Below are 24,862 nucleotides of genomic sequence, written 5' to 3'. Positions count from 1 at the left end.
ATACATAGCTTTTAAAAATCCATAAAAATATATTTACCTTTTCTGTCGGAGTAGGTTCCTGAGGGAAAATTCATGAGAGAGGGAGGGACACATGAGAAGAAACTCCACCAGAAGCCAACACAGCTCAGCAGATCTCAAATGGGACCTGCCTGAGTCTAGGCCACTGTCTTTTTGCTGCTCATGTAGCTACATTGGCCCAATCCATGACTGTGTCCATCTGGCTGGCCTTCTGGGACAGTCAGTGGTCAATGAGAAGTTTCCAGAGTGATGACTCTCAGAAAATAAATGGCTTTTAGTTCTAACCAAAGGATTTTTCCTGAAATGGTCACCAAGAAGGTCATGGTTCACTGTTTTATACAGTAGGGTCCAGTGTTGGAGACAGTGACTCTGGACTTGGTCATATCAGAGGATGGTACAGTCAGTGATGCAAGCTGCCCCAACAGAAGAAGCATCTCTTGGTTTAGAGTTTCAGCTTCTACTGTGTTAGCCAAATGTGAGTTGCTGGACAGAACAAAACACCAAATCCCTACAAGGACAAGAGGGCTAGAGAAAGGGTACAACCATCCTAAAATATAGGCAGGGCAAGTCTTATGATCCATATTTAACAGGCAAGGAAAGACTTAGAGCAATTGTGCTCCAGGTCACACAGCGAAGCAAATGGTGGAGCTGAGGATGGGACCAAGAACTTCTAGCTCCAGTTCCAGGGCCTAACTACTAATTCTATTATCTCTGACTGTACTGTAAAGTTAAAAATGCAGAGCTTTGATGGGGAGGCAAATTGAGGGAAAATTGGTCCAGTAGTGCCTTGACCTGCAAGGTAACTGCTGGTGACAATCAGAAATTCAGTGAGCCTTGGTTTCTCTTGTCCTGTGTTTAGAATTTTGAAGGTTCACCATTGTTGTCCCTCTCTTTTGATCCTTGCTATCCTGATGTCAACTGAGAGGGAGACCTTAGAAATTGAGATGAAATTTGGGCTATCTCCCAGTGGGAATCTCAGGTGAAATGTATTTGGGGGAAGGGGAGCTAAATCTACTGGTTAACGTGAGCTTGGGGAATCCATTACTCATTCTAAAATATTTGCTAAGAGGGCACTGGGTATACAGGTTCAAATAAAAGATCTCTCTGCTTTCTAGGATCTTAGATTTCACAGGGGAGATGGACAGGTTAATCACTGATGCCCATGTGATAACAACTGGGGCTGAGTTCTGAACACAGAGATGAGTGAGCAGAGGCAAGAGCCAGTTCCTCAACCAAGAGTTTGCAGTGAAAAAGAAGGAAGACGCAGGCAGTACATTCTGGGCTGCAAAGAGGAGATGGCAGTGCCAAGCAAGAGTCTTGTTGCCAGGATAGAAAAAGGGAGAAGGCCTTTCATAATGCACAGCTGATCTCTTCCTCTGGCACAGAAGGAGATGATGTTGAGGGTATCCAGCCCGTGCTGACAAGGGTTAATGACTGATAGGATGGAAGGTAAGAAAGGGGAAGGATATTTAGTCCAATGACCAGGTTCTGTAAGCAGCTAGATAATAAGGCATGGAGACAGATTTGTAGGTTGACAACATGAGGTGTTGAAACAGTAGATTTTTAAATTCTTATTTTATTATTATTTTTTGAAACAATGGATTTTGATGAGATAAACTCAGAGGAGTGCTCAAAGAGTAGGTGACAAAGGACAGAGGCCTAGGGGACATTAAACATTTAATGAGTGGGTGGAAACAGAATGAGAAAATACAGGGTGGACTGAGTCACAAAATCCAGAGGAAAGAGTTCACTGGGATTCTGTCCTCCCCAGTGCTGCCGCCAGTGTCAAATGACATCAGATCTGGGACTGCTGGCCCATGGCAGGTGTCCAGTGACTGACCATGGCTGCATAATGATTTGGAGTTGTAGAATTCTCAGCTTCTTACAAACCTTGCTACCTTGAGTGATTTGTGTAACCTCTCCATGCTTCTGTTTCCTCTTCTGTGAAATGGGAGAATACTACTATCCTCAGAGCTGTCAAGAGGCTTGCATGTCACTGTGGGAACTCATCAATATCAGTGACTGGGAGTCAGAAGCATGTGATGAAGGTAGATTCCCCTCTTAATAAGTGCTCAATGAAGGTCTACTGAAACTTGAAATTTGGATCTGCTCATAGCCTGACCCCAAGTTCTCACATAATTAAGAGTTGCCAATTATTTGAAGTAGACCTTTCTCGAAGGTTCTTGATATCCTCACCCATATCCCCTCAATGAGAAGATCTGCTTACATCTAATGTCCTCATTCCAAACCTGCTTCCTCTGGTGTCATGTCTAATGGTGCTGTCCAGCACAGCAGACAGTCTCCCTGCGAACAAATGGGGCATTCACTGCTGCAGTGGGTCAAGTTATTAAGATTTAACAAGAGCACATTAACTAAGATTTTTGGCACCAAAAGGCTTTATTTTTTTACTCCACAGCCCCAAGAAACTTAGCCACTAAAAAGTCAACTCTACAAAAATGAGGACCACATCCTCATCATGTCATCATGTTTATTTTTAATTTTGAATGAAATGAGCCTCAGGGAAGGGAAAAAAAAAAGAATGTGTCAGAAATTGCTTCAAAGCTTAAAAACAATGGAATATGATAACTTTCAAAACTATAAAAACTTTTTTTGTTAATGTTTCCTCTGTTCACTGGGGTCATTTCCAGTGGTTGAGAATACCTGGTTCCTGACCCCTGAGATAAAGAGATTCAAATCTGGCTGGATAGCAAGTGGATGGGGGTGGGGATGGCAGAACTGTCAAAACATTTTTTTCTCCAGGCTTAATTTTAACTTACATCATCTAAAAAATAGACATATGCCACAACACTTCCTTCCATTCCTTGCTTCTTCCTTTCTTTCAGCTTGAAATGACTCTAGCTATCAAACCTTTCAATTCCTGAGACTTTGAAGTGTGAGGGAGAAACTTCATGCATTAGATGAGACAAGGAGGTACAAGATGTAGGTCTGAAGACAAGGTTGGCCACTACAACCTCTGTGACTGTATAGACTAACCTCTGTGACCTTGGTCAAGTCACTTCCTCTTCCTGTGCTTCAGTTTCCTCAACTATAAAGTGAGAACGTTGAACCTGATAAACTCCAAGTTCCTTCCAGGTCTGGCACTCTAGGATTTTGAAGTTACTTCCATTGAGAGAAGATGTCATAATCAGAGATTGACAGTTGTGGCTAGGAGATTCCCAATAATGTCAGGTGTCTCTGGCCAAGCTAAAACAAAACAAAAAAATGATAGAAGCATCAACCAAGTGAGTGGGTAAGATCAACCTCAATCAATGTTCCATGTCAAGATGAACCCCAGTCAAGGCACATATCTGCACGTGACTTATATGGTATGGGGATTAATTGTTACTTTATATCCTTCCCAGTCCCTTCGTCACCTCCCAGGGCTTCCTAGTGCTTGGCCATCTCTGGATGGGCTGTATGCTGAGGGAGTGGATGTGACTGATTTAGAAGCAGACACATCAAGTGAGCACTGGACCTTTAAATGGAGACGCCTTGAAAGGCAAGTCACTTATTCCAGCTGTGCAGACAGGGCTCAAAATATTTCAAGAACACTTCTTAGGAACTGTCTAAAGTGCCTGAGTTTTGAAACAGACTCAGGAGTGGCATGCCTGTCCTTTGATGGAGGATATGTGGCTAGAAATAGCCCCAGTCTGGTAAATAAGGTTGGATACTCAGGCCATTTTGGGAACCACGTGAAGCACCATCATCAAGCCACAAACTGCCTTTCTCTTGTGGTTCCTAACCTAGTGCTGAAGGTTATATTGGTTAGGGTAACCCCAACTGCTATAAAAGTGAGCTCCCAAATTTCAGTGATTTTACCCAATAAAAGTCCACTATCCAGTCGAAGTCCCTGATCAGTGGGAGCTTCTCTTCCAGTGATTCAGTGATTGGTTGTTGCGTTTTTATTGCTGGAAGAGTCACCAGAACTAAGACTCAAAGCAATTGAGACAAGAAGAGCTGGCCCAAGTGGGGGCCACATGTACTGTTCCTCAGGGCAGCCCCCAGAACTCAGCCTGGCCACACCTGTGAGGAGCATGAGGTCACCCCCCTGGAGAATATTAGGCAGGTGGTGGCATTACCAGTCTGGTGTCTCCCAGCAAAAATAGCTGATTAAATTTATTTATTTTCCTACATGCACCCAATATCTTCTTTAGTGCAAGCTGGGAATAGGACTGAGATCTTGAGGGGTAGAATTAGGAAGAGAGTGTCATCAGTGCTGAGATACAAGGTTCTGAGAAACCCCAGCTGTCTGAAATTGAGGGATTCTGGGGGAATGGGAGGTGGAGGGGAGGGAGGAGCATTCCTCATTGGCACCAATGAAGGCTCCTGGTGTTGTGAGAGGAGGTTCCGGCATGAAGGTTAATTTCCATACCTGCAGAATCACTTGATCTCTAGAGTACCTTTCAGCTCTAGCCTGTTATCATCTATAAACAATGACTCAGGCCAAGTATTGGGAAGCAGGACAGTTAGAAGGTAGAAGAACAGGTGCTTATGGCTGGAGATGGGATTCACCATGAAGAAGGAAACCAAGATATGAGTGGGCTTCTCTGCTGTCCAGTAATCTCGCTGCACACAAGTCAGTATCATGTGGCACTGAGTATTAAACATGTGCCAGGGACAGTGCCAGGGGTGGTATGCCTGACCCCTTCCCTTGTTAGTCTCACAATAACCCTAGAAGAAAGAGGGTATCAGCCCCAACCTACTAATGAGAACATGGAGGCACAGAAAGAGGAAGCAACTTAACCAAAGGAACAAGGCTACTAAGTGGTAGGCACTCTGGATATTTATCACACGTTCATTGACGATTTGATTCTAAACAGTGGGGTCCAAAATAGTTTGGGTCTAGAAGTCTAGGAGAGGAGTTATCTGTTTCTTCAGTTGCCTAAAATTTTCACGTCTGTTACATTTGCAAGTATTTTAAAAAATTACTCATTACTCTTATTTTTGACCAAAATATAGAGTCTTCCATGAGGCAGTGAGCAGGGGTGAATAAGGGGGTTCCCGGCAGGGCTATTCAAATGCACCCACAGAAAGGTAGCATCAATGTCACCTTTGAGGCTTCTTAGAAATGCAAATTCCTAGGCCTCACCCCAGACCCACTGAAACAGAATCTTTGAGGGTGGGGCCCGGAATCTGTGTTTTAGCAGGCTCTCCAGGTGATTCTGATGCACCCTAAATTTTGAGAAAATGTCCTAGGATTTTTGTGCCACTAACTAGTACGTTAGTGGGAGAGGGTATGAGGGGGTTGGTTTCTGGCCTCACTGAGGGAATCAGAGGCTTCTCTACACACTTCTCGGTTGGCCCTGGTATTACTGCAAGAGTGGCTCTTTCTGCAGAAGGGCCCACCTGACTCAGCACTACAAAGGAGAAACACGAGGGGTGTATGGGTGGTTCAGTGGTAGAATGCTCGCCTTCCATGCAGGAGACCCGGGTTTGATTCCTGGACCATTCACTGCCCCCCCACCCCCCAAAAAAAATAAATAAAAAGAGAAACATGAAACTTGTCTCTCCATGTGAAGGTGATTTATTGAACCTGCACTTGCAAGGAACTGGAGGAATTTTCAACAAACCATTTAAGAGTGGGGATGTGAGTTTGGGTTTTTATAGGTAAAGAAAAGGGCGTGGGGGTCAAAAATAAGTCATGTCCACATGATTCATTCTTGTCAGGTCGGTGGCGATGTGGATCTTTGTGAGGAAGGCATGGGCAGATTTCTCAATCCTGTGTTGTCTCAAGCACATCTTATTCCAGCTTCAGTGATTAGATTTAGATATTGATGTGAAAGCTCTTACCTGAAGGATCTTCGTGATTCTCTTCTCAGCTGACCTAAGGAATGTCAAACTTTTGTCTTTTGAAGAAGTCACTGATTCACTGGGCTAAAGGGTGTTCTTGATGCTATTCTGTTACCTTATTCTTGTAAGCAGAACTGAGAAAGTCTCCATAATGTCCTTTTGGAGCTAAGCACAAAGAGTAGACTGCTAAGCTCAGCCATGGCAAGCATATTTTCTAGCTATCATTGGCCTGTTAACTTCATACATGATGGGAATAAGTTTTTTGTTTCATAAAAGGTATTCATAGAAGCACACAGAGGTACTCAGGAAATACTAACTAAACTGAGTTAAATTGAATCTAGCTGCTGTAGACACTGCAGGATTCAATGGCCCAAATCCAGCAGAGGCTGGTTGTACTCCCACATCAGGGATAGCTCCCTAACAGTGCTGTGGTGAGGTAGGGGCTGTGGGTGCAGGGCAGGGAGGATCCACCCAATCACAATGCCAACCCCTTCCTTCTTCTCTCCCATCTTCATGGGCCAAGCAAGAACCATTTCAAATGGAGTTCAGGGGAGAGAAATGATGATAGATGAAGGGTTCCTACAACCTTTGGAACCTGAAGGGTGGAGGTGGGGGTCGGAAGATGGGAAAGAGGAGGCCTGAAGGGTGGAGAGATGTTAAGAAGATGAAAGCAGCAAGTCTTCTGGAACTTAATTTCTTGCAAAATACAGCCCAAGGTTTGGTGTGTTGCAGGTGGTTATAAGATAACTTATATTGAAAATTCTGGAAAAGGACTCAATTACAATGTAATGGGTTTCTAATTTTCTGTTTTCTTCTACTACTTCCCTGACTTCCTTAACCAATAACTCTTTCCTGATTTCTTCATTCTCTTTCCTCTGCCATTTCCCATCCCTCTTCAACTTGTTCACATCACCTGCCCCTATCAGATAAGCCCCATTCACCTCCCTTTCCTACTTCTGTTTTTATAATTCTGCCACCCAAAAGAATCAATAAGTAGTTTGTACACCAGGAAGCAGGGGCAGAGCTGAGGGAGCAGATGTGAGTGAGGTATTTTTTGCTTTTCCAACTTTTGGAAAATAGGACTTATCTAAAAAAACAGGTATTCCTTCCTCCTCTTCAGTCACCTAGCCATTAAAATGGTTTAATTACTTCCTGAACACTGAAGAGTTAGAAACCTTGGCAGTCAGACCCATAATTTAAGCCACCTTCTTCAATCAGGGTAAAATTATCTGATCAAGAAGCTAATGAAGAATCAAGTGTAGAGGCTCTGACCGGAATGAGTCCATTGAGATTCCAGAAGATCTGGCTTCTCTTTCCTCCAAGACCCTTTCTCCTCCGTCATCACCAGGCTTCATTAGGTGCTGGGATAGCTGCCTCAGGCTCAACCAGCGCTAGCGCATAGAGCTTACCATCTAGGGAAATAGCACAGCAATGTTCAAGCACAGCTTGTGGAATAAATGAAAGGTGGCAGTGCCAAGAGTGTGTAGACACATTCTCAAAAGGTTGATGGAAACGATAAGAATTGGCACTTTTGGAAGGGATGAGGGGGCAAGACAGAGAGGAAGTCTCCTTCTGCAGAATAAGCCCAGCAGATCAAGGCGTCCACAGGTGGTCTTCGTCAGGAAATTTATGAACCCCCTAAAATTATACGGACAACTTGTGTTTTCCCAGGGAGATGATTCTTAGCGTCATAAGATCCTCAAACACGTCCATGACCCACACAAAGGACTAGCAACCACTGGGCTGCAGGGAGACTGTGCTTCAGGGAACCCCAGAAGACGTGTTGAGCAAAGTGCAATTTCAGGAACGGTTGGAATCATGGACGAAAAAGTGGCAGTGGATAGCTGTTCTTATGACCTAGAATCACGTGTGTTGGAGATTGAAGAGGCTTTGAGGTGTTCCCGTCCAGTCCCTTTGCTTTGCATAGAGGAGACTGGAGTGACTCATCACCATTTGCTTGTGTGAGTCAGCTACTCCCCCCAGGGGAGAGACCAAGCGCCCCTAGAGTTTCAATTGCTGCAGGACCGATGCTGTCGTGCCTCACATCCCCAATCATCTCACTCAGCGTCACAGGTCTGAGCCTCCCAGACCACCCTCATTAAATGGGCAATAACCCCTTTCTGCTTTTCTCCCACTAATCTGACTCCATCTTCTACCCTTATCACTGTGCAATCTGCAATTTATGGCCCATCATTAGCGATCTTTTCTCTGAGTGTTTCAACCTCTTTTAATTGACACTGTTTTCTGCACAGCTGTCTCAAATGGTGGCTGTCTATTCTCCCCGCCACTATATCCCTGGAGGCGGGGTTCATGTCCTCCTTTCATCCCATTACCACTTCTGAACTGCCTCTCTTCCTTTATCCTCAGAAATCCCATCCCCTTTGATGTGAATGCCATCATACTTTCCCCTTCTTCTTCTTTTTTTTTTAATATTTTATTGACAAATCCTCACACACATACATTCCATATATGGTGTACAATCAATGGCTCACAATATCATCACATAGTTGTGTATTCATCACTGTTCTAGTTTGCTAGCTGCTGGAATGCAATATACCAGAAATGGAATGGCTTTAAAAAGGAGAATTTAATAAGTTGCTAGTTTACAGCTCTAAAGCTGAGAAAATGTCCCTATTAAAACAAGTCTATAGAAATGTCCAACCTAAGGCATCCAGGGAAAGATACTTTGGTTCAAGAAGGTCGATGAAGTTCAGGGTTTCTCTCTCAAGTGAGAAGGCACATGGTAAACACAGTCAGGGCTTCTCTATCAGCTGGAAGGGCACGTGGCGAACATGGCATCATCACGGCTAACTTTTTCTCCTGGCTCCCTGTTTAAAGAAGCTACCCAGGAGGTGTTTTTCTTCTTCATCTCCAAAGGTTGCTGGACGGTTCTCTCTGCTTCTCATGGCTATGTTGTTCTTCTCTGTTCTTTCTGAATCTCTTTCATTCCCCAAAATGTTTCCTCTTCTATAGGACTCCAGAAACTAATCAAGACCCACCTAAATGGATGGAGACATGCTTCCACCTAATCCAGTTTAACAACCACTCTTGATTAAATCACATCTCCAGGGAGATGATCTAACTACAGTTTCAAACATATAATACTGAATAGAGATTAGAAGAAATGGCTGCCTTTACAAAATGGGATTAGGATTAAAACATGGCTTTTCTAGGGTACATACATCATTTCAACCCACACAGTCATGATGATCATTTTTAAAATATTTGCATCACTCCAGAAAAAGAAATAAAAAGAAAAAACTCATACATACCATATCCCTTATCCCTCTGTCTCATTGACCACTGTATTTCCATCCACTCAATTTATTTTACCCTTTATCCCCCCTATTATTTATTTATTTTTTATCCATATTTTTTTTACTCATCTGTCCATACTGAGAAAGGAGCATCAGACACAAGGTTTTCACAATCACACAGTCACGTTGTAAAAGTTATATCTTTATACAATTGTCTTCAAGAATCTAGGCTACTGGAAAACAGCTCAACAGTTTCAGGTACTTCCCTCCAGCCACTCCAATACTTCATAAACTAAAAAGGATATCTATATAATAATGCCTAAGAATAACCTCCAGGATAACCTCTCGATTCTGTTTAAAGTCTTTCAGCCACTGAAACTTCATGTTGTCTCATTTATCTTTTCCCCTTTTTGGTCAAAAAGGTTTTTTCAATTCCTTAATGCCAGGTCCTGGCTCATCCCACGAGTTCTGTTCCATGTCCTACCAGGTGGTGGAGGGCAGTGAGTTCACCTGCCGAGTTGGTTTAGAGAGAGAGGCCACATCTGAGCAACAAAAGAGTTTCTCTGGGGGTGACTCTTATGCCTAATTAAAAAAAATTTTTTTAAATACAAAAAAAAACACCAAACACAAACATTTGTAATTTTTTGATCATTCCATTCTACATATATAATCAAGAATTCACAATATCATCACATAGTTACATATTCATCATCATGATCATTTCTTAGAATATTAGCATCTATTCAGAAAAAGAAATAAAAAGAAAACAGAAAAAAATTCATACATACCATACCACCCCTCCCCCTCCCCAATCACCAGCATTTCACTCTAAATTTATTTTAACATTTGTTCCCCCTGTTATTCATCTTTATTCCATATGTTTTACTCATCTGTGGATAAGGTAGATAAAAGGAGCATCAGACACAAGGTATTCCCAATCACACAGTCATATTGTGAAAGCTTTATCATTATTCAATCATCCTCAAGAAACATGGCTACTGGAACACAGCTCCACATTTTCAGGCAGTTCCCTCCAGCCTCTCCACTACATCTTGACTAACAAGGTGATATCTATTTAATGTGTAAGAATAATCTCCAGGATAACCTCTCAATTCTGTTTGGAATCTCTCAGCCATTGACACTTTATTTTGTCTCATTTTTCACTTCCTCCTTTTGGTCGAGAAGGTTTTCTCAGTCCCCAATGATGAGTCTCAGCTCATTCTAGCGGTTTTCTCAATCCCTTGATGCTGAGTCTCAGCTCATTCCAGGATTTCTGTCCCACGTTGCCAGGAAGGTCCACACCCCTGGGAGTCATGTCCCATATAGAGAGGGGGAAGGTGGTGAGTTTACTTGTTGGGTTGGCTGGAGAGAGAGGCCACATCTGAGCAATAAAAAAAGTTCTCTTGGGAGTGACTCTTAGGCCTAATTTTAAGTAGGCTTGACCTATCCTTGGTAGGGTTAAGTTTCATATGAACAAACCCCAAGATTGGGGGCTCAGCCTATAGCTTTGATTGTCCACACTGCTTGTGAGAATATCAAGAATTCAACTTGGGGAAGTTGAATTTTCCCCCTTTCTCATCATTCCTCAAAGGGGATTTTGCAAATACATTTTTATTCACTGTTCAAATCACTCTGGGATTTATCGGGGCATCATTCTGGACAAACCAACAAAATCTCATGTCCTACTCAAGGTTCCATGTATTTATAGTATTCATTTAAGCTGTCTACATAAGTTATATTAGGAAATGCACTAGTCAAAATACAAATTTTGTACCAAATAAACATTTTTTGCTTTAGTCTCACACATAAGGTAAAATTTTAAAATATTTTTACCATCTATTTTCAGCACCCTGCAGTAATGACATTCCTCTGTTCTTCCTCATGCAAAAACATCTTTAAAATTTGTACATTTAGTCACTATCATTATACACTCTAGGCATTCGTAGATTTTTACCATCTCAGTCTTTATCATCTATCTTTCTTTCTGATTTCACTTGTGCCCCCAGCCCTCCTCCCTCTATCATTCTCACATTCAGCTTTATTTGGTGTTTTAACATAATTGTATTACAGTTAGGTAGTATTGTGCTGTCCATTTCTGAGTTTTTACATTCAGTCCTGTTGCTTAGGCCTAATTTTAAGTAGGCTTAACCTATCCTTTGCAGGGAAAAGTTTCACAGGGGCAAACCCCAGGATTGAGGGCTTGGCCCATTGATTTGGGTGTCCCCACTGCCTATGAGAATATCAGGAATTCTCCAAATGGGAAAGTTGAATATTTCCTCCATTCTCCCCTTTTCCCCAAGTGGGCTTTATTCACTGTCCAAATTACTCTGGAATAGATCAGGACATCACACTAACCTGGACAAACCAACAAGATCTCATGCACTATTCAAGATTCCATGTACTTACAGAGTTCAATTAAATTGATCATACAAGTTAAATTAGGTAATGCACTATCCAAAGTGTAAATTTTGCACCAAATAGCCATCTCTCCCTTTGGTCTCATGTACACTTTCCCCTTATTGGTGCTGTTGGCTACTGAGTCTACTTACTCCCTACTTGCTTGATGTTCTTGGCTTGTACACTCTTTGTCCTCTACTATTTCTGTCTCCACCATCTATGTGGTAAAGATAAGATAAGCAGAGGTGGTACCATCCCCCAGGGGCATTTTGGAAATGCATGGGACTTTTTATTTGTTTTTTAGTGTAGTTATGCCCCAGCATTTATATGGAAATTTATGTTGTTTTATTATAAATGACTTCCCCTTTGTTTCTCTTTATGCTATCAGAACATTATATTTGATTTTTTTTTAAAAAAAGAGAAACGGCTTATTTTATGAATTTCATTTCAGTATAGGGAAGAGGATATTAGAATATATTTGTTATAAAAAGGGAGCATTTGTTCTGATCTGCTGAAGATGGCTGATGAAAATCATCAATCCCAACCCCTGGCTTCTCCATTACACCAAAGATCTTTTCCTCCAGCCCACCATAATCCCCTACTCAAGTGTTCATCTTTTGGACATCACCATAACCAATAACCACACCACTTCCAAAATCTTGGTTTCAACACTCTCTGACCATCCCATCCCTCCATCCTTGCAGTTCACTGACGCCAGTAGTCCCACTTCAGCAATTCTCCAACTCAGCACTGATCCTATCATTTTTCATTTTCCTCTCTCCATTTACTTATGTCCCTCCTCCTCAGCTTAGATTCCATGGGTCAGCACCATAGCCACTCCCGTGCAAGCACCCATCATTCTCATGTTCCTCTCTCATCTGTCTTGCTTGTCTGGAAAAACAGTCTACACCAGTTAATCCCAACTTTCTTCTTATTTTACACCTAAATCTGAGCAAGCAGTTGAAGGTGTGGAGGAAAAGAAAATCACACAACCAATGACTAGACTCACTTCGGATGTGTGGCACAAATCTCAAATGGGCACACAGCACCATCAGATAGATCTGCCACATCTCCCCAATAATGTTACATTCTTACTTTGTGAACCAATTATTCTCACCTTTTCCTCACTCCTCAAATCTTTAACACTTCCTCCCTTATTTCCTTCACCTTAACTGACGACTTCATGGAAGAAAAAGATGCACTAGGATGAGAACTACCTGGTTTTCCTACTATCGCTTCTATCATCCGACCTCCACATGTGTCCACTGTGCCATTGGTCACTTCTCATTTAACTTGAGCTGTTCTCTCAACAGCATTTAAAATAACCACCCTCTCTTTCTTGAAACAGGTACTCCTCTAGACTTCTGGGTCTCCCCTCTTGCTGGTCTTGCTTCTTCCCCATTGGTTACTCCTTCAGAGCCTCCTTTGCTGGCTCACCTCATCAAAGCTTCCACCAAACCTCTAAACAGAGGGAGCCCTCTTCACTTATCTAGTTAACCTCTTTCCCCAAGAGGTCTCAGGCCAAGGCTTCAAATTCCACCTCTAGACTGATAAGGCCTATCTCCAGGCCAAACTTCAAATTTATATACCCAACTGCCCACTTGACTCTCCCATTTATATTTCTGTTTGGTATCTTAAATTCAGAATGACCAAAATGGAATTATTAAACACTGAAAAATGGCCCTCAAAGAGATCCAGGATCTAATTCCTGGAAACTATGAACGCTATTTTATATGGCAAAAGGTACTTTGCAGATGTGATTAAGTTAAGGATCTTGAGATGGGAAGATTATCTTGGATTTCCTGAGTGGGCTCTAAGTGTAATCACATGTGTCTTTATAAGAGGGAGGCAGAGGAGATTTGATAACAGAGAATAATATGAGATGTGATAACTGAGGTGGGGGAAAAAAAGAGGCTGGAATGATGTAAGGAAGAGGCCAAGGAATTCAAGCAACTTCTAAAAGCTGAAAAAAGCAAGGAAATGGATTTTCTCTTCAAAAACTCCAGAAGGAACCAGCCCTGGTGACACACTGACTTTAGTCCAAGGAGATTAATTTTAGACTTCTGATCTCTAGAACTGATAGAATAAAGTTGTATTGTTTTAAACCACTGAATTTGTGGTAATTTGTTACAGTAGCAAAAGGAACATAATGCAGTCACTCCCACCACCACTCCACCGAGGCCACACTCCCTTGCCCTTGTACCTGCCACACCTCAGGAAATGGTACAGCGGAGGCCAAAAGTTCTGTGATTTTGCAGAATTTTCTCTTCACCAACATCTCATTTGTCAGCAAGTCTGCAGGTTCGGCCTCCAATGTACCTCCTGATAGCAACCTCACTCTCTCCACTGCTGTAACCCTAGTCTAGGCCACCAGCGTTTCCAACTTGAAGGATTTCAACCTCTTGCTTGGTCTCCTGCTTCAACTCTTAGCCCTCTTCAGTTGATTGCTCATACAGGAGTCAGAGTGAACTTTCTAAAGCGTAAGTCAGATCACATCCTCCCCCCTATTAGAATCCTTCAGTGGCTTCCCACTGTTCTCAGGATAAAACGCAGAACCTTCCCCATGGCCTACAAGGGCCTAACATGGACTGGCTTCTGCCCACTTCCTCGCCCTCCACTTCCCCATGCATGTCCCACACCACAGCCACACTGACCTTTCTGATCCTTGTCCTCTCCATTCCCACCTTTCAGTCTTTGAACACACAGTTTCTTCCACTAAAATCTCTTTCCCAGATCTTTGTAAGGATTCCTCCTTCTCATTGTTTAAAACTCAACTCAACTACTGCCTCCTCCAAAAGGCCTTTCTCATTACCCTAGCTAAAACAGGACCCTCAATCCCAGCAGACAGTGCCTCTTTAGCCCTATTTTGTGTCTCTCATAGCATTAATCAGCACCTGAATTAATCCTATTGATTCATTTACATCCCTACTGTGCATCTCTCCACTAGAAAGCAAGCTCTCCAGGAGCGGGACTCAGTCTGTCCAGCTCACTGTGGTATTCCCTCCACCCCTGGTGCCTGCCACATAGCAGGCACACAACATGTATTTACTTGCCTGGTTGTCTGATGTGTCCTCTGGCCAGTATTAACAGCATAGAAGTTATTTCTCCTGCAGGGGGTCTGTATTTCAGTAGCACCAGGCATTTTTTGCAAAGTGTTAACCAGTGTTATCTCAGACACCATTCAGCAGGCATGGGACAACCATGGGGTTTCTTTTATGGTGCCTTTGAAATTGCACAATTCATTCAACATCTGCTAAGTTCCTGGTGCCATGGATACACAGTAGAGGTAGGGAAAGATATTTATGATAAGTCTCAGAGGATGAATTTGGATTTTGCCAAGGCAAGGCAGGGTGGGAGTTGTGGAGCAGAGGTAGGCAAAGGCATTGCATATACGTGGTATTTCACAAACATGGCATGGTGGCCTTCCACCTTCTGAAGATTTGTTGAGACTGGGAATCTAGAGACTGTTAAGATGGGTCTGAGAGCTGAAAAGAGGTTTGAAAAGAGAGCAAACCAAAGCCAATGAAAGACCAGTTTACTCCAATGCTTATGCCCATTTTCAAATAAAGTGGGACTGTGATTTTTCTCCCTACAGGTACTTACTTCCTCTTACTTGCCTTTGTTTTTATCCTCTCTCCACTGCCACAGGCCTCATCATCCATGAAGGACCCTCAGTGTACCGTATCTTTAAACGGTGGCAGGCTGTCAACCAGCAGTGGAAAGTGCTGAACTATGACAAGACAAAAGACCTGGAGGATCAAAAGTCAGGAGGCAGGACAAACCCCCGGACCTCCTCATCCACCCAGGTAAATGCCCCCTCCTCCGAAGGGGAGGCTGTGGGCACTGCAGCCACCGAGGAAGGCCCCACCCGGACCGCCAACCACCCCTCAGGCCCCCTGTCCGATCACCACTGTGCTTACACCATCCTGCACATCCTGAGTCACTTGAGACCTCACGAACAGCGGAGTCCCCAGGGTGGCAGCCGAGAGCTCGTCATGAGAGTCACTACTGTGTGATAGGAGGGACTGGAAGGAAGGAAAGAAAGCCTTTATCATGCACGTGTGCAGAGACTGGGCTGGGGAGGACCTGGCTGCTGGGCCACCTGACTGGGGAGCAGGTGTGGGGGAGGCGAGGGGACACCTGGACAGAGGAGACTGCTGGCAGGGGAGGGTGGTGGCCTTCATGGAGCCCTGGAGGCAGGATTGGGTGGGAATGGGGCTTGCACGTGAGCTGGTTTTGTGACTTCCAATCCATCAATACCATCCTCTGACCAGAACAGCCACAAAAAAAAAAAAAAAAACAAGACAAATTCAACAACCAAGTGCAATACAGACTAAACCTAGACTGACCCTAGAAAAGAAAAACACAACACAACAAAACAAAAACAACACCCAAATGTACACATCTGCAAAACCCTGGGGAGAAGCAGAGGCTGGGGCAGGGCCCCTGGGTGTAGTGCCCATTGTACACATGGAGGGAGATGAAAGGCAAAGGTTGCTGAAGAAGTCTTGATGGCCTGCTCCAATGTTAACCTTGGTTTGCTTTTGTTTCTCCCAGGCAGTGGGGTGGGAGGGGGAGGGCCGGGTGGGACAATGGCAGAGATGATGCACGGCTGTTGGGGCCTCTGGACTCTCCTGGGTGGGCTGGATTCAAATGACTTTAGGGATCCCAGGGTGGGGGTGGGGGGAATGAGCTGGGCGGGAGAGGTACGTGTGTGCAGCCAGAGGAAGGGGTGTTTCTCCTCTCTTCAAAACCTCCCAAATGGAAACTCCCAATTTCAGGTGGGCTCAAAGAGGGTTTAGGTTTGGCAAGAGTGTCTTTTTGTGCCCTTGCTGCTTTACTTTAGGTTTATTTGGTTCAAAGATGATTACAGGAAACACACACACACACATACAACTGGAGAAGAGTATAGCTTTCCCATGGGTAGCTTAAGCACAGTCCTGCTGCTGGGGCTTTGGCCTTTGAAGCTGTCGATCCAGGAGCAACTTCCACAACTTCCCGGCTCCACCCATGGCCAGGATCTGCTCAGTGCCATGCCTCCCCTTGCCTTGGCACAAGCCCAGACCCTGGTCCTCCCGTGCAGGGCACCTCCCACCCAGGAGAGCTGCTGCAGAGCACGGGAGGAGGTTGGCTGTATGTGCCCAAGGAGTAGAGAGGAGACCAATTAAAGTATTCCTTGCTCTTTGGATCCTCCCCAAAGGGGCAGTGTGGCTGGCTAATGCCCCAGTGCTATGTGCCCCCTGGTCCTTCCTGTGTAGCTGGGTCACCCCAGGGGTCCTGGGAACGAGCTCTGTCCTTGGAGCCCACCCTTTGGTTCCAAGGACCCTGCCAGGGCAGTCCACTGGTGGTGGTCACCTGCAGTTTCTTGTTGTCATTGCACAATAGCCATGTCATCTGTGGGTATTAAAGGGACACTGTCAAGTACTTTTATAAACTAGTTTTTAGGGTTTTTTAAAACTCTCTGTTGTTTGTAATATTCTCTTAAAAGCTTGAAAATAAAATTTCTTTCCCTACCACTAGTGTCCTTTTCCATATGTGAGTTTTTCCCTCCTCTTTCTCGTTTTCTTCCTCCCTTGTGGTTGTGGCACCCCCAGAGTCTCTTTCATAGCAAGAAACCAGAGGGTTTCATTTATTCTGTTGGGGTACAGATGCAGGAGGTTTCCACAGCCTGGGCTGGGCAAGGCCTGCAGCGTTGTCCTTTTGGGGAAAGGAGCACCACAGAGGCTCAGCAAGGGTGGGTGTTAATGTGTGCAGGTGCATGTATGCACACAGGTGGGAACCTGCAGTGAAAGCACTGGGACATTTTAACAGTCTTCTTGGCTTCCTAGTGGATGGATCCCTTCAAGTTAAAAAAAATAAAAAATCCTAAATTCTCAAGTTTTTTGCATAGGAATCCTAGAAACAGGGACCATTAGTGCAGGGAGGAAATTTGGAGAGCTTCCATCCTTTCATGCCTCTTCACAGAAGCTGAGATAGCCTCAGGAGACAGATGTATTAGGACCTCTTTTCCGTGGCCATTTTCATTTTAATATCAGAAAACAGCACCCAGGGCAGCTGTGTTAGTTAGATTCAGTTGTCAACTTGGCCAGGTGAGCATACCTAGTCTTGTTGCTGCAGACATAAGCCAATGGTACGTGAACCTCATCTGTTGCCAATTACATCTGCAGTCAGCTAGGAGGCGTGTCTGCTGTAATGAGTGACGTTTGACTTAATTGGCTGGTGCTTAAATGAGAGAGTGCAATGTAGCACAGCCTAAGCAGCTTGGCATTCCTCATCTCAGCACTAGCAGCTCAGCCGGGGCCTTTGGAGATGCAGAAAGAAGTTACCCTGGGGAAAGTTGTTGGAACCCAGGGGCCTGGAGAGAAGACCAGCAGAGACCATCTTGTGCCTTCCATGTAAGAAAGAACCTCAGTGGAAAGTTAGCTGCCTTTCCTCTGAAGAACCAACAAAATAAATCCCCTTTTATTAAAAGCCAATCCGTCTCTTGTGTGTTGCATTCTGGCAGCTAGCAAACTAGAACAGATTTTGGTACCGAGAGTGGGGTTCAGACTTGACTTGCCAGTCCCCATGGTCATGTGAACCAATTCTTTATAATGAATCTCTCTCTAAGTGTGTGAGTGTGTCTGTGTATCTGCATCTTGTTGGTTCTATTTGTCTGGAAAACTCTGACTAATATATCATCTGAAAACAAAAGGAAGATAATCCACAATAAAGGAATACAAATAAAGAATTGCATATTAGTAAACTCATGTGGTGAATTATATGCTGTATTACATTATATACAGTGCTGTTTATAATAAAGTAAGTACAAATATAAACAACACTAGTTCACATACATAAAATAAATAAAAGCCCTGACAGTGCACAATTAGGATCCCGAGTTGGCAGAAGCCAGGTGGCAGCACTTAATCACCAAAGACAGGGTAGACGTGGCTATTATAATAGACAACAAACTCAAAGGAGGCATCAAAATTATATGACACACAAAATTATATGCCACAGATTTGTGGCATTGGCTAGTAAATCATGGGGTGCCTAGAAATACAATAGAAGGGCAGTCTACTAAATTCTTGTTGGAGCTGTATAAACAAAAGAGTTCTAGGTCAAGGGAACAGAAGTCTAACCAGAATTACAAAAACATAGAGTCATGGCCCCTTAATCAATTTCCAGACTTGAAACAGTTTACAGACCCTGAGCCCCTTGAATGAAGGGGAGGCCAGGTCCCTATGGGGGAGAAACCTGTTACACTGCCACAAATTTATACTGTTAATCTTCCGCTAAGTCTTCCCCAAGGAGACCGACGGCCTTTTACCAGGGTAACTGTGCATTGGGGAAAAGGAAATGATCAGATATTTCGGGGATTATTAGACACTGTTTCAGAAGTGACATTAATTCCAGGGGACCCAAAACGTCACTCTGGACCACCAGTCAGAGTGGGGGCTTATGGAGGCCAGGTGATCAATGGAGTTTTAGCTCAGGTCCGTCTCATAGTGGGTCCAGTGGGCCCCCGGACCCATCCTGTAGTTATTTCCCCAGTTCCGGAATGTATAATTGGCATAGACATACTGAGCAACTGGCAGAATCCCCATGTTGGTTCTCTAACTCGTGCAGTGCGGGCTATTATGGTGGGGAAGGCCAAGTGGAAGCCACTAGAACTGCCCCTACCAAGCAAAATAGTAAATCAGAAGCAATACCGTATTCCTGGAGGGATTGCAGAGATTACTGCCACTCTTAAGGACTTGAAAGATGCAGGGGTGGTGATTCCCACCACATCCCCGTTCAACTCTCCTATTTGGCCTGTGCAGAAAACAGATGGGTCTTGGAGAACGACAGTGGATTAACGTAAACTCAACCAGGTGGTAACTCCAATTGCAGCTGCTGTTCCAGATGTAGTATCATTGCTTGAGCAAATCTATACATCCCCTGGTACCTGGTATGCAGCTATTGATCTGGCAAATGCTTTTTTCTCAATAGCTATTAGTAAGGACCACCAGAAACAGTTTGCTTTCAGCTGGCAAGGTCAGCAATATACTTTCACTGTCCTACCTCAGGGGTGTATCAACTCTCCAGCCCTATGTCATAATCTTGTTCGCAGAGACCTTGATCATTTCTCCCTCCCATAAAACATCACACTGGTCCATTATATTGATGATATCATGTTGATTGGACCTAGTGAGCAAGAAGTAGCAGCTACTCTAGATTTACTGGTAAGGCATTTGTGTGTCAGAGGATGGGAGATAAATCCAACAAAAATACAGGGGCCTTCCACCTCAGTAAAATTTTTAGGTGTCCAGTGGTGTGGGGCATGTTGAGATATCCCTTCTAAGGTGAAGGATAAATTGCTGCATCTGGCCCCTCCCACAACCAAAAAAGAGGCACAACGCCTAGTTGGTCTTTTTGGATTTTGGCAACAACATATTCCTCATTTGGGTGTGCTACTCCAGCCCATTTATCGAGTGACCAGAAAAGCTGCTAATTTTGAGTGGGGACCTGAACAAGAGGAGGCTCTGCGACAGGTCCAGGCTGCTGTGCAAGCTGCTCTGCCACTTGGGCCATATGATCCAGCAGATCCAATGGTGCTGGAAGTGTCAGTGGCAAATAGAGATGCTGTCTGGAGCCTTTGGGAGGCCCCTGTAGGAGAATCACAACGCAGACCCTTAGGATTTTGGAGCAAAGCCTTACCATCTGCTGCAGATAACTACTCTCCTTTTAAGAAACAGCTTTTGGCCTGCTACTGGACCTTAGTAGAGACTGAACGCTTAACCTTGTGCCACCAAGTTACCATGAGACCTGAGTTGCCTATCATGAATTGGGTGTTGTCTGACCCACCAAGCCATAAAGTTGGGCGTGCACAGCAGCACTCTATTGTAAAATGGAAATGGTATATACGAGATAGAGCCAGAGCAGGTCCTGAAGGCACAAGTAAGTTACATGAAGAAGTGGCACAAATGCCCATGGTTTCCACTCCTGCTGCCACATTACCTTCTCTTTCCCAGACCAGAGCTATGGCCTCTTGGGGAGTTCCTTTCAGTAAATTGACTGAGGAAGAGAAAACTCGGGCCTGGTTTACAGATGGTTCAGCACGATATGCAGGTACCACCCGAAAGTGGATAGCTGCAGCATTACAACCCCTTTCTGGGGTGTCCTTGAAGGACAGTGGTGAGGGGAAATCCTCCCAGTGGGCAGAACTTCGAGCAGTGCACCTGGTTGTTCATTTTGCTTGGAAGGAAAACTGGCCAGAGGTGCGTTTGTATACTGACTCATGGGCTGTTGCTAATGGTTTGGCTGGATGGTCAGGGACTTGGAAAGACCATAATTGGAAAATTGGTGACAAAGAAGTCTGGGGAAGAAGTATGTGGATAGACCTTTCTGAGTGGGCTAAAAACATGAAGATATTTGTGTCCCATGTGAATGCACACCAGAGGGTGACTTCAGCAGAGGAAGATTTTAATAATCAAGTGGATAAGATGACCCGTTCTGTGGATACCAGTCAGCCTCTTTCCCCAGCAACTCCTGTCATTGCCCAATGGGCTCATGAACAAAGTGGTCATGGTGGTAGGGATGGAGGTTATGCATGGGCTCAGCAACATGGACTTCCACTCACCAAGGCTGACCTGGCTACAGCTACTGCTGAGTGCCCAATTTGCCAGCAGCAGAGACCCATACTCAGCCCCTGATATGGCACCATTCTCCGAGGTGACCAGCCAGCTACATGGTGGCAGGTTGATTACATTGGACCACTCCCTTCATGGAAGGGGCAGCGATTTGTTCTAACTGGAATAGACACATACTCTGGATATGGGTTTGCTTTCCGTGCACGCAATGCTTCTGCCAAAACTACCATCCATGGGCTTACAGAATGCCTTATCCATCATCATGGTATTCCACACAGCATTGCTTCTGATCAAGGAACACACTTCACAGCAAATGAAGTGCGGGAATGGGCACATGCTCATGGAATTCTCTGGTCTTACCATGTTCCCCATCATCCAGAAGCAGCTGGATTGATAGAACGGTGGAATGGCCTTTTGAAAACTCAATTACGGTGCCAACTAGGTGGCAAAAACTTGAAAGGCTGGGGTAATGTTCTCCAGGAAGCTGTGTATGCTCTGAATCAGCGTCCGCTGTATGGTGCTGTTTCTCCCATAGCCAGGATCCATGGGTCCAGGAACCAAGGGGTGGAAATGGGTGTGGTGCCACTCACTATTACCCCTAGTGATCCACTAGGAAAATTTTTGCTTCCTGTCCCTGCTACCCTGAGTTCTGCTGGTCTACAGGTTTTAGTTCCAAAACGGGGTGTGCTTCCTCCAGGAGAAACAACAGTGATACCACTGAACTGGAAGTTAAGATTGCCACCTGGTCACTATGGACTACTTATGCCTCTGGATCAACACGCCAAGAAGGGGATTACATTATTGTCTGGGGTAATTGACCCTGACTATCAGAAGGAAGTAGGAGTGCAACTACATAATGGAGGTAAAGAAGAGTTTTCTTGGAATATAGGAGATCCCCTGGGGCGACTATTAGTACTACCATGCCCTGTGATTAAAATCAATGGAAAACTGCAACAACACAATCCAAGCAGGACTACTAAGCAGGCTCTGAAACTTCAGGAATGAAAGTTTGGGTCACCCCACCAGGCAAAGAACCACGGCCAGCTGAAGTGCTTGCTGAGGGGAAAGGGAACATGGAATGGGTAGTGGAAGAAGGTAGTGATAAATATGAACTTCGACCACGTGATCAGTTACAGAAACGAGGACTGTAATGCTGCTTTGTTCATGTTATACTATTTAAGTTGTAAGATATCAAGTTTAAGAATGAATGTTGCCCAAGGATTTGCACCCTATTCTGGAGAGATTTAATGTGTTTCCAGTTATATGCAGGACAGTTGAGTATTGTCAGGTAAAAGAAAAAAAAATGTGTGCTTATTTGTTTTCATTTGGAAATTAAGTATGGTCTAAGGTGATATATATATAGGTGCCAAGTTGACAAGGGGTGGACTGTCATGGTTAGGGACAGGTGTCAACTTGGCCAAGTTGTGGTACCTGTTTATCTGATTGGGCAAGCACTGGCCTGTCTGTTGCAATGAGGACATTTCATAGGATTAGGTCATGATCATGTCAGCTACATCCACAGCTGATTCCATTTGTAATCAGCCAAAGGGGAGTGTCTTCTGCAATTAGTGATGCTAAATCTAATCATGGGAAGCCTTTTAAGGAGGACTCAGAGGAGAGAGGTTCCATTCCTGCTTTGGCTGGTGAGCATCTCCTGTGGAGTTCATCCAGGCCATCCATCGGAGTCATCGGCTTCGCAGCCTGCCCTGTGGATTTTGGACTCTGCGTTCCTACGGTCACGTGAGACACTTTTATTAATTTTATATTTGCAAGTGTTCCCTGTTGATTCTGTCTCTCTAGAGAACCCTAACTAATACAGCAGCCTTCCAAGAGAGGGCTTGGAAATACCATGAAGAAGCAAACAAGCTCTTTGTTCCCTTCGACTTCACTTAACTCTACTTCCGTGGGGTTGGCAATCAGCCAGGCAATGCCACCAGCTTGGGAAGCCTCCTGGTGGAGTTCACAGTGCAGCAGGTCAGAGAAGACTTCATCATTGATGTGCGACCAGTGGCTGCATACAAAGAAAACACAGACACGGGAAAACCAGCAAAACTGTAAATAATCCCATGTGGAGCAAAGCGTGTCTATTTTTCAGTGGAATTCAGTCAGGCCAAGCAGGTGGGAGAGGCAGTTACATTGTTTCAGTCAGAAAGACACACCTGTGTTTGTGTGTTTGACTTACAGACACACATACAGAAAGACAGAAACAGAGAAAGACAACTGGGCTTCTTAGAAAGTGGCATGGAATCAAGCTAATTGGTTGAGTAGTCCTGAGGTTTTCCTCAGGATGATCAAGACATCCAAGCAACTGGTGGAGAGGGGCAGGAAGGGGTCTGTCTCTAATGTAATGTCCCAAGTTCCCTGATTTGAGCAGCCTTGTTCTAGTTTGCTAGCTGCTGGAATGTAATATACCAAAACAGAATGGCTTTTAAAAAGGGGAATTTAATATGTTGCTAGTTTATGGTTCTAAGGCCAAGAAAATGTCCCAATGAAAGCAAGTCTTTAGAAATGTCCAATCTAAGGCATCCAGGGAAAGATACTTTGGTTCAAGAAGGTCGACGATGTTCAACGTTTCTCTCTCAGCTGGAAGGGCACATGGCAAACATGGTGGTGTCAGCTGGCTTTCATGTGGCTCTACCAAAAAAGGGGATTCTCTCTAAAATGTTTCCTCTTTTAACGGATTCCAGCAAGCAACTCCACACTCAGTGGGTGGAGACACGCCTCCATGGAAATCATCTAATCAAAAGTTACCAACCACAATTGGGTGGATCACATCTTCATGGAAACATTCAAAATGCTCCCCCCCAGCGATATTTAATGCATTATGAATAGCATATAAAAAACAAGGTTAAATCAAAGAAAAATGGGTACCTGGCACCAATACTTTGTCTCATTTAGGTTTACATCCAGCTAAGAGTTGCAGATACTCAACTCGCAGAAGCTTAAACAATGAAGTGTTCATAGTTCTTGTATAATAAGATGTGCAGAGTAGGTGGTGCTACATCAGTCCAGCTGCTCAGTCACACCACTGGTGACCTAGGTTCTTTCAGCCTTTCTGCATTGGTGTCTTTCCTTACCATGTTGATTTGTCGCCTATGGCTATAACCTCATAGTCTCAACTGGACCAGGCTACTATAGCTTCAAGCAGAAAAGAAAGGTGAAGAGATGGCCCCATCATGTCCTTCCTTTCTATTGAGAAAGCAAAAGTTTCCCTAGAACCATGTTTCTACTCCTTGATGCTTCTACTTGTATCATTTGGGCAAGAAATGTCATGTGGCCACCCTTAGCTGTAGGAGAGCCTGGGAAAATGAGGTGGTTTTTTTTTCTTTCATTTTTACAATTCATCTTACACAATAGTGGTAGGCAGTGAGGGAAAAAGAGATGGGGATGGAGGTTGGGTAGGCTAGCGAGCACCATCTGCCCCGTCCTGTGGGTAGGAGGAGAAATTAGTGTGTTTTTAAGGGCCGCTTGGTGGTATTCTAATCAATTTAAAATGTATGTGCTTCATCCCAGGGATTCCGTTTCTTTGTAACTCTCCTAGAGAGACAGTAACAGATGTTGCATTGGTAAAGAACTTGAGAAAGGAGGAGAGTACAGTATCGCTTGTAGTGGTAAAAAAACTGGAAAACACCTAAACGTCTGTAAACATGGGAGTGTTGAACCATGAAATATTGAAACCATGGGATGCTATCACCATCAGAAACAATGTCAGAGACCTGGAAGGAATGAGAGGGCAAAATCTTAGTCATTGTAAATGAAAAAATACAATTGTCAGGGCACAAAAGT

The 24,862-nt window shown here is 44.2% G+C and overlaps 1 protein-coding gene across 1 annotated transcript in view; it reads left to right on the top strand.

Moving 5' to 3' along the window:
- The window catches only part of MARCHF4 (membrane associated ring-CH-type finger 4), a 100,951-nt gene extending 85,473 nt beyond the window's left edge, over positions 1-15,478 (top strand). Inside the window, exon 4 of the mRNA XM_077152024.1 lies at positions 15,111-15,478. Coding sequence (XP_077008139.1) covers positions 15,111-15,478 — 368 coding nt within the window. The remainder of the gene's footprint in view (positions 1-15,110) is intronic.
- The last annotated feature ends 9,384 nt before the right edge of the window (positions 15,479-24,862 follow it).

This window comes from Tamandua tetradactyla, chromosome 3 (genome assembly GCF_023851605.1).
Source record: "Tamandua tetradactyla isolate mTamTet1 chromosome 3, mTamTet1.pri, whole genome shotgun sequence".
Taxonomy (NCBI): domain Eukaryota; kingdom Metazoa; phylum Chordata; class Mammalia; order Pilosa; family Myrmecophagidae; genus Tamandua; species Tamandua tetradactyla.
The sequence above is the reverse complement of the archived record's forward strand: the minus strand, read 5'-3'. Positions and strand labels throughout refer to the sequence as shown.